This window comes from Sinocyclocheilus rhinocerous, unplaced genomic scaffold (genome assembly GCF_001515625.1).
Source record: "Sinocyclocheilus rhinocerous isolate Xijiao unplaced genomic scaffold, SAMN03320098_v1.1 scaffold227, whole genome shotgun sequence".
NCBI classification, from domain to species: Eukaryota; Metazoa; Chordata; class Actinopteri; order Cypriniformes; family Cyprinidae; genus Sinocyclocheilus; species Sinocyclocheilus rhinocerous.
The window spans coordinates 628,876-639,887 of NW_015633170.1; the positions used below are offsets into that span (position 1 = coordinate 628,876).

Consider the following 11,012-nt stretch of genomic DNA (forward strand, 5'->3'; position numbering starts at 1 on the left):
GGGGAATAGAAAAAATTTTCGGAAAAAATTGCAATTGCAATTAAAAAGAAAAAAATCCAAGTTTGTTGTGCATGTAGGGCTGCACAATTTAGCCAAAATGTTGTGATTATATATCAATGTTGCTATAAAATAATAATAATTAATAATAATAATATAAAAATTACTAAATAAGCAATATTACCATTGTAGCATTCCACTGTAAAATAAAAAACTGAGCATAAAAAATATTATTATTTTATTTCACATTATTTCTACATTTTAAAATGTTAAAACATCAGACCTTTATTTTGATGGAAAACGACAGGGAGTTAAATGGCAAAATATCATTACAATTTATAATAACTTTTGTATTTGAATTAGTGCTGTCAAATGATTATTCACGATTAATCACATCCAAAATAAAAGTTTGTGTTCACATAATACATGTGTGTGTACTGTGTTTATTCATTATAAATATAATAAATGTTTATTTATTATAATATGTGTTTATTTATTACAATATATAAAATTTAATTGGAATATATTTTAAAATCTAATTTATTCCTGTGATCCAAAGATGATTTTTCAGCATCAATACTCCAGTCTTCAGTGTCACATGATCCTTCAGAAATCATTCTAATAAGCTGATTTGCTGCTCAATAATTTATTTAAAACATTGCTTATTATACATTTTGTACATGTTCAAAAGAACAGCATTTGAAAGATAATTTTTTTGTAACATTGTAAATGTCTTTTCTGTCACTTTTGATCAATTTAATGCAATCTTGCTCAATAAAACTATTTCTTTATAGAAAAATCTTACTGATGACAAACCTTTAACCGGTGCTGTACAACATAAAAAGTAGAATGAGCATGCATTGGGCTGCTTACCTCAGTGAGGTGAGGGTTGGGGTTGAATCCGCATTGGTTGCACACCATGGAGAGGCACTGCGTGCATGTATTGCAGTTTGGCTGGCCATCTGTGGTACCCGTCAGATCTGCGGTCTTGCACACCGGACAGAGCTTGCTGCTGGGCATGGGTGCGATCTGGGGCAAAGAATAGGGCGAGGTGGGAGCGCTGCTTCCAGGTGAGACGGGGTGTCCACCTTTTTTGCTCCCCACGTCCACCTGGAGGTTCTTCCGTGCAGCCTGACCCTGACCGGGTCCCTGAGGCTGCGTCGGCGCTCCGGGGCCGGGTCCTGCGCCCGGTGGACCCCCAGGTTTGGGTCCCATGCTCGGGTCTGTCTGATTAGGTTTGCCTTGGATACTGTGGGAGTAAAAAAGACATCGGTGTGTGAATTAAAGCAGGGGTGGTGTGGCATATGTTTGAAATCACTGATAGCTGAACACTTTGTTGAATCCATCTGCCCAGGGGATTCACAGGAGGAGTGTGACGAGAGGGGCGGGGCCGAGAGCCATGGGAACGGAGCGAGGCCGGTGGAGTAATTGCTAATGCGCGACACCTGCGCCACTCACTGGTCTCGAGTCTCACGGAGGAGCTCCGGAAGGATAAAAAGGAGGAGGGACGACAGTGAAAGACGAGAGAGGACCAGGCCTGGAGTTTATTTTGTGTTTTGGTTTTGTTTGTGCGTGACAGTCGTCCGTGACGGGCTGTCACGCTATTTTGTGTTTGGTTATTTTATTATTAAAATCTTTAATGTTCGCCGGTTCCCACCTCCTTCTTCCCGATCTACAAACTACGTTACAAGGAGATTTAAAGAGCTTTGTGCCGCAGCTTCCTGAGTAGTTTGATGAGAATAGAAAGATAAATCAATGCAGTGGGGCAAACTCTGGGGGTGGAAACAGACAGATTGACGAGGACTTTTAATGCTTCTCCAAAAGAATCTGGAAATGTTATCTATGGTGACAGGGGTTTCCTCTTCAGCTAAGCATATTTAATTGTCTTAAATGGTCATTCTTGAACTTTGATATAGAACAGATGCTGCATAGTGGCAAAGTGACAAAATTATGGCTATTATAAATAGATTGGATGTTAATAAAAACAAACTGTTGTTATGAATTAATTATCATTAGTGGTGCTTATGAAGGCAACCATTGCTACTATTGCTCTTACTTATGGTTAGAGACTTTCAAAGCCACTAACCCTTAATAATAACAATAAAAACAACTATTCACTGAGTATTTATTATTATTACAATAACATAATAATTTGTATAATAATATATTGTTATTATTATAATAAAAATGGTAAAATATAATAATAATAATAAAGCATGTTATGTTTTAGTTATAGTTATTAATATAATAAAATACAGTTTCATATATTAGAATATTAGATTATTATTATTATTATTATTATTGGAATAATAATAAAACATGTTTATACAGTATATTGTTATTAATACAATACAGTTTTGTATATTAAGATTGTTATTATATAATAATAATCATAATAATAATCATAAAACATGTTATGTGTTTACAGTATTTTGTTATTAATATAAAACAATTTTGTATAGTAGATCGTTATAATAAAAATAATAATAATAAAACATTATTATTACTAGCATTTATTATTATTATTATTATTATTATTACTATTACAATAACATAAAAATCATTTGTATAATAATATATTGTTGTTATTATAATAGAAAATTGTAAAATATAATAATAATAATAATAATAATAATAATAATAAAGCATGTAATGTTTTACAGTGTATTGTTATTAATATAATAAAATACAGTTTTGTATATTAGATTGTTATAATAATAATAATCATCATAATAATCATAATAAAACATGTTATGTGTTTACAGTATATTGTTATTAATATAAAACAATTTTGTATAGTAGATCGTAATAATAATAATAAAACATGTTATGTTTTTACAGTATATTGTTAATATAAAACCATTTTGTATAGTAGTTTGTAATAATAATCATAATAATCATAAAATGTTATGTTTTTACAGTATATTGTTACTAATATAATACGGTTTTTAATATTAGATTGTTATAATAATAATAATAATAATAATAATAAAACATGTTTTTACAGTGTATTGTTATAAAACAGTTTTGTATAGTAGATTATCTATTTTTGAATTGGGCACTTGAACATTAAAATAATCAGTATCAGTATCGGTTATAAAAACAACATCTGACAATATCTGTCAAATCTTTTAAAATATCAGATAGACAGAAACAAAAAGTTCTGTGCTCTGTGCATACGGAAAAGTTTTGGCATGATTCGGAAAAAGCAAAATAGTTGTATGATCGGATGCAGAAATTGACCATGAAGGAGATCTCTCAGGTGACTGAATACATTCAAAAAAATCCTTTCAAAGGAAGCATTTTAATGGAACTGCCATTTACTGCAAACGCAAACACGCTTTCCTCCACAAGAATCTCAAAAATCTGCCACTGACAGTTTATCACATTATCGTCATACTACACCATGCTGAAAGTTTGTTTATGAGCACTTTTCTTTTGAAGCCAGTACAAATAAGAGCTGTGACTATATTTAAGCGTTTAATCAATGTGCTCTAATGAGCTATTTATTGTTGTTTCACTCAAAAGAACTGTCAATGGCGCATTTCAAACCATGATCAACAAACATTATGCAATCCCAGAGCTCACATGACTGAATCTCATCCAAATGCCTTTATAAACCAATATAATTACCCAAGCAAGAGATACTCAATGTGTGTCCTGTAAGATGAAATGCTTTAATATAAATGTGAGTCATGGAGTCTGTCATAAAGAAACTTGTTATGATTGCATAACTGTTTTAGTGTACTAGTATGTTGTTTTGCTTGGCAATGTGTTTAGTTTGAGCTTACTAAACAATACTGACATTTTCATTGTCACTTTTACAAGAATATTTGATAAAACATAGTAGTGCCCAAAACTATGGAAGCCCGTTTCCGCCACTGAATAAAAAATTAAAAAGGTAATTGTGACTTTTTATCTCACAATTCTGACTTTTTTCTCAGAATTGCGTGATATAAACTCGCAATTGCGAGTTAAAAAGTCATAATTGAGAGATATAAACTCGCAATTCTAATATATTTTTGATGAAATCCGAGAGCTTTCTGACTCTGTATAAACAGCAACGCAACTACCACGTTCAAGGCAACTACCATGTTCAAGGTAGTAAGGTCAACGTTAAAATAGACCATGTGACATCAGTAGTTCAACCTTAAATTTATAAAGCTACGAGAATATTTTTGTGCGTGTCGGTCTTTGACGTGTGTTTTTACAAGAGTACCACAAAGAAATTGTTGAATAAAGTCATTATTTTGTTTTCTTTGCGCACAAAAGGTATTCTCGTAGCTTCATAAATTCATAAAAAAAGGCTGAACCCCTGATGTCACATGGATTATTTTAACGATGTCCTTACTACCTTTCTGGGCCTTGAACGTTTCAGTTGCGTTGCTGTCTATGGGAGGGTCAGAAAGCTCTCGGATTTCATCAAAAATATCTTAATTTGTGTTCAGAAGATGAACGAAGGTCTGACGGGTTTGGAACGACATGAGGGTGAGTAATTAATGACAGAATTAAAATTTTTGGGTGAATAACTCTTTAAATAGTTAACTACACTACAAGCTACAAATGACAAATAGTAGGTATTTACACTGAATTTATATTTTACACATTTTTAATATAATATTTATATATTTTTTATTTTCATCAGAATGATGAATGAATAAACAAATCTTAATTAACAGCATTAAACTTGAACCAATAAACTTGGATATAAAGATATAAAATAAAATAAATAAAACTCAGATTCAAGACATGAATCACTGAATCATTTATTTTTGACTGAAAAACTACTAAATCGACAGAGGAACATTCTAGCAGCGCATGTTTACTGCATCATCTCGTTCAGCTGCAACTGTTTCTTTAAAACAAAACCAGCACACATAATGGATATCAATTACATTTTACGGATCCCATGTTTGTTTCCTTTTTGCTTTCTCACATATTTTTTCCTTTTCAATTAAGCCTCAGTGCTGAATTTACAGCTGCCTGCTTTCTAACTTTCACTTAAGCTTCTGTCAAACCCTTTCTCGGCCTCTTTTTCTCTTTTTTTAAGTCCCCAAGTTGCCTATAAAGGCATGAGAAGGTTTGTGCAGACTTTCTGTTACTCTGAGGTCGTTTATCACATGTCAACAGCAGTAATGATTTTCTCTTCTTCTTTCTTCCACAGGCTGGCGCTGGGATTAGTCAGCAATTAGAATGGACTCTAAGCTTTCTCTATGGTCATAACAAAGTCTCCAGAGAGCCGACAAACACAAGTGCACGGGTACACACAGAGAGCCTCAAATTCACACGCAAGACACTTCAAAAGCTTACACTTCTTCTGTCAGATTCGGAGGAGAAAGGAAAAAAGTGTGTGAGAACTAAAATAGCAGGTTTCACAGTAACAAGGAGTCAGGCTGAGACTTGCTTATGTGTATGTGTGTGTGTGGAGCTGCGCTTGGCTTGCTCTGTTGTCTGTCCAGGAATATTTCCAGCACCTGGTCCCTCATTATACGCGGCCCTAAAACTTCAAGTGAAACTTCAGCGCCAGAAAAGCAGGCCGCCTTTCTTGTGCCGCTTCATCTAAAGCCATTACCAAGGTCTGAATCAACTGAGACGCCCAAAGCGGGAGAAAAGTTCATTATTTCAGTGTCAGCTTTGTATTCTGAGAAGAAATTAAATCTCAGTCCAACTACGGCTCCAAAGTTCCTTCCCAACATTCAATTTACACACTATATTGACTTCGCAACAGTTTAGCTCAGGTGGAAAGGCTTAGAGGTAGGCCTACTATCTATTGGCACAATATAATCTTTCAGCATATTTAAAGGTGAAGGGCATCATTTTTCTCTGTTAAAGGGGTCATATGATGCTATTTCAATTTTTCCTTTCTCTTTGGAGTGTTACAAGCTCTTGGTGCATAAAGAAGATCTGTAAAGTTGCAAAGACTAAAGTCTCAAATCCAAAGAGATATTCTTTATAAAAGTTAAGAGTCAACCACGCCTACCTAAAACGCCTCGTTCTAACACGCCCCCACATGTCTACGTCACTGTGTGGGAAGATTTGCATAACACCGCCCAAATGTGCACGCAAAGAAAGAAAGCGTGGTTTCAGGAACAGCAGTAGTGTTGATGCAGCCATGTCAAGGAGACGCTGTCTGTTTCAGTGCGAAAGCAAAAGCACTTTATTTGGCCTTCCGGAAGTAGATGCAATTAGGAATCATTGGTTAAGATTTAGTTACAACAGAACAGCACAACCCAGATGTTCGAATTAGTGCAACGCATTTTATGGACGACAGTTTTTTGAACCTAGAAGAGTACAAAGCTGGCTGTGCACAAAAGCTGGCCAATCACAGCACACCTTGCTTTTCAGACTGATGAGCTTTGTAAAAATCGACGTGTTTCAGAAAGGCGGGGCATAGAGGAGAAACAATAATGTACAGTATGTGGAAAATAATGTGTTTTTTGAACCTTAAACCGCATAAACACATTTCATTACACCAAATACACAAAATAATGTTATTTTTAGTAACACCATATGACCCCATTAAAAGGCATTCTCCTACCTCAGGTCAATATGTAGTGAAATATAAGTAGGTCAAACAGAACACATCGGATTATGGAAGTAAAACAGGCTTATGTTGAATTTACTTCACATTTATATTTCCCACTAGAGTCACTCAGTGCTAATTGCTAACAACTAACTAGCTTTGTTTCAGTCATTACAGACGAGCCATTTAAATTGTATAAAGCATCATTAAGAGTTTGTCTAAATAAAGAATTGAATGACTTTAGAATGTCTTAATAGACAAAAAGGGTTTCTTTGAACTATTTAGCTCAATTATATTGTTCAGAGGTTGCTGCTTCACAGCTCAGCTAAGTATCGCCTTTGTCTCAGATGTTTCTACTACTTCTCCCAAGTCTTTGGGAGACAAACATAAAAGCAGATGAGAGAACTGTTGGCATGCGGGAAGTCTACAGAGCTATTAAAACAACTGCAAAGTTTGGGTTATTTGTTCTAAGAAGGATTTAATAAGAAATAATAAGAGTTCATGTTGAGATTTTTGACAAATAAAATAAAATAAAAACAGTAGTTTCTACCAAAATTCTTTGTAAGAAATAAACAAACGTAAATAAGACAACTGTTGGCATGCAAGACTAAAAAGCCAATCTTGAGTTTTTGTTTCCACCAACATTTTTTGGGAGACATAAACAGAAGTAAATTATGTTTACTGTGGCCAAAAAGACTAAGAAGCTGCTAATTCTACTTTAAAAAAAATAAAAATAATAATAATAAAATATATTTGAGTTCAAATTGAGGTTTCTGAAAATACTAAAATAATATTAATAATAAATAAAATAAAATAATTAATTTGTTACAGATACAACGAACGTATACAAATGCTTTAGGATATATTCTCTGTGGCAGAAATAAACTCACTGACATACTTCAAATAATTTTCATCACACGGTTGATCATTTTCTGCTGAGGGCATTTCATTATCTCTATATATTTATTCAAATAAGAAGGAGGTATTGCTAATATCAATATGCATTGAGTTTATCTTAACTGGAATCCTGAGGCCTAGTCTGAACAGAGAAAGCTATACACTACCACAATAGTTCATTCAATAAGAAGTGAATTAAACAGTGAACCAAACAGCTAGAGGCTAAATGCACTTAATGCTAAACCAAGCTAACTGTAATGTCCATAGTCAAAAGTCAGATTCAGGACAGCTACACAACTACATAACCTTCTAAACTATAATAATATTTCAAAATATTACTGCTTTTACTGTATTTCTGATCAAATAGACTTCTCTTACAGACCCCATAGCACACTATACAAACAGGGATACAGTCTAAAACACTGTTTGCTAACACACCCTTGATACATGTCTATCACTAATAGTTTACAAATATAAACTTTGAATGTTAGTGAGCAAAACAAGCAGGGCCATGGTTACTGACAGAGTGACTGGATACACCATAACTTGTGCTTAATCAAGGAGTTATTGTGTCTGCTAAGATTGATTGTCTCATTAACTGAACCATGTACTCCTTATAATTATCTAGTGCTCAGGTAATTATTCCTGAATGCAGAAAACATAAAACATAATGGAGCACTGATTAGCCATTTCTACTCTGTGTCTCGATGCAGGTAATCATTGTACTTTCTGTGGTCATTATATTCTAAATGCATGGCAAATGTAGATATTTAGACATTTTTCACTCAGACAATCAATGTTCTAGATCTAAACAACACTGTATATTTGCTCAAACAGAAGAACGGCTATAGAGAAAGTGTTTTCTATATGAATATATTTTACAATGTAATTTATTCCTGTGATGCAAAGCTCATTTTTTTAGCATCATTACTCCAGTCTTCAGTGTCACATGATCCTTCAGAAATCAGTCTAATATGCTATCTAATATTTCTTTCATTATTTATTTATTATCATCAAATCTATATGCAGTCTGACAATATTTTAATCCTAGCGCTCTAAATACAATGCTAAATTGGGCACAATCGCATGTACAAAGGGCTTAAAGTGTTTCCTGGACAGAAGTGAGCATTTACTGTGATGCTGCACTCCGTAAAGGGGCTAACAGCAGCCTTAGACAGCCATGTCTCCTGGATCAGATTAATTTGGATCTGTAGTGCTGAGCAGTCCCCTTCACTCCTCTCTCTACTGCACAGAGCCTGTGTTAACACCTCTGATGAGTCACAGAGTGACAGAAGGAGAGTACAAAACCAGTGGGTGTCAGCTCCACATGAGAAGAACAGGCATGGGTGAAGACTGACAAACTGAATTCATGTCTCCTCTCGCTCTAGATACAGTCCTGTGAGGAATACTGCACTATATACTATAACTATATACTTCTTTGTGGAGTGAGTCCTATACTGTATGGTGTTAAAGGAATACAAGCATACAAGTTAAGCTCAAATTGGAACCATCTGTGGCATAATGTTGATTACCACACAATTATATTCCATTTGTCCCTTCTTTTCTTTTAAAAAGGCACAAATCTGTGGGTTGCAAATCTGGGTTATAGTGAGGCACTTACAATGGAACTCAATGTAATATCAAAACCCACTTACTAACCATTTCTGTCTAATGTTATTGAATTTTACAACTTCATTGCCATGATAACTCAACAACATGAACCCAAACAGCCCTAAATGACTATAAAATTGATGATTTAAACATTTTATATATGTGTGTATATATATGTGTAACCAACATTATGCCACCCCTAGTAAAAAAAGTAATACATTTAAAATACATATATTTCATACTAAGTATAATCTATTAACATATATACTGACATGTGGCTTACTGACATAAAAATTATAATTAAACTTAATTTGGAGTACTACTTGTGCACAATACACATTTCTTAATATTAAGCCTAAAATGTGTTTTAATGTCATTATTGATGAGGATTGTATGATCTTTGAATAATATTGGTCTTTAAATCCAAGATATTCAAGGTGTATCTGAAGTATACTTGCAATAGTTCTACTTTAGCTCAATCAAATATACTTCAGTATATATTTAATTGGACTTCAGCACTACTTCCGCACAATTAAAGAGCATTTAGTACAAAACTTTAAGTATACCAGTTTAGTATACTAAAAATACAATTGCATGGTATTTTTATTAAGTACATAAATACTTAAATTAATTTGTAGTATACTTAGCATGAAATAAATGTATTTTAAATACATTTTAATTAGAGCTGTCAAACGATTAATCGCGATTAATCGCATCCAAAATAAAAGTTTTTGCTTACATAATATATATGTGTATACTGTGTATATTTATTATGTATATATAAATACACACACACATACAGTATATATTTTGAAAATAGTTCCATGTATTTCCATGTATATATTTATATTAATATAATTGATATTATATATAAATATTTAAAATGTATAAACATAACATATTTTTCTTAAATATATACATGCATGTGTGTGTATTTCTATATAGGCCTACATGATAAATATACACAGTACACACACATATACTATGTAAACAAAAACTTTTATTTTGGATGCGATTGATCGTGATTAATCGTTTGACAGCACTCATTTTAATATATGTATTTTTCACTAGGGTTAATTTTTCACTTAACTTGTAATGAATCAGGAATACTCCTTAAAGTGCATAGAACTGAACTGCTATAGTGTACTATACTCTAGCATTGAGCACTATGTTTTAGTGTGGAGTCCTGTATGCCTACTGCGATACTGACCACTATTACTATTATAAGGACTTGCAATGAAGATGCCGTGCTGGAATAGTAAGGTCTGAAGGCCAGGGGAACAATGAACAACTAAAGATTAAGTGTCATATGATGAAAGAGATCTAAAACGGGAAGATTTTGCGTTAACCTTTTTAAAATTGGCCTTTCGACATGTGGGCCAGGGTGCATGGCTATATTCTATCTGTGTTTCCTTCCAAGGCTTAATAAATGGAACGGTTTAAAGACACTGAGCGGGAGTGTAAAGAGAACGCTAAAAGAATGCCACAGGCTCATGGAGAACATTTATTAAATTTCTGTGTCATTACAATTCAGGGCCCTTTTATGAGGGTGATGTTTGGTGGCTAAGACAGCTATATTCTTATTCCATCTGCTGGGAAATAAAGCGCCGGATACTGTTCTGTCTCTCCATCCATCTCCCTCATCCCTCCTGTCTTTCTCTTCATCTATGTTTCACTAATAGCACAAACCACACCTACACACTCCCCTGGAAAGTCCATACAAACACACTAATAGCTTCTGGTTCCTCATTTTGGCCGTCAGTCAAAAGAACACATTCTGAGTTTGTGCCATGAAAATTCTCAAACATGTTGATTCTGAAACTTATTTCAGGCTGTCGCTTTCACATGCTTCCCCATGTGATTGGATTCAATTAATAATTTATAATATTATTATAAATTAATAATTAATAATACTAGGGTTGGGCCAATAGACGATGCTGATAGACATAACAATGTTGAGCCGGCATCGTGATCCCCCCCCCCC

General features: G+C 33.8%; 1 protein-coding gene across 3 annotated transcripts in view; it reads right to left on the minus strand.

Annotated features, from left to right (window-relative positions):
* Positions 1–11,012, minus strand: part of LOC107743257 (protein bassoon-like) — a 98,355-nt gene that overhangs the window by 78,829 nt on the left and 8,514 nt on the right. For all 3 annotated transcript variants that reach the window (XM_016556416.1, XM_016556415.1, XM_016556414.1), the window contains exon 2: positions 871–1,246. In XM_016556416.1, coding sequence (XP_016411902.1) covers positions 871–1,246 — 376 coding nt within the window. The remainder of the gene's footprint in view (positions 1–870; positions 1,247–11,012) is intronic.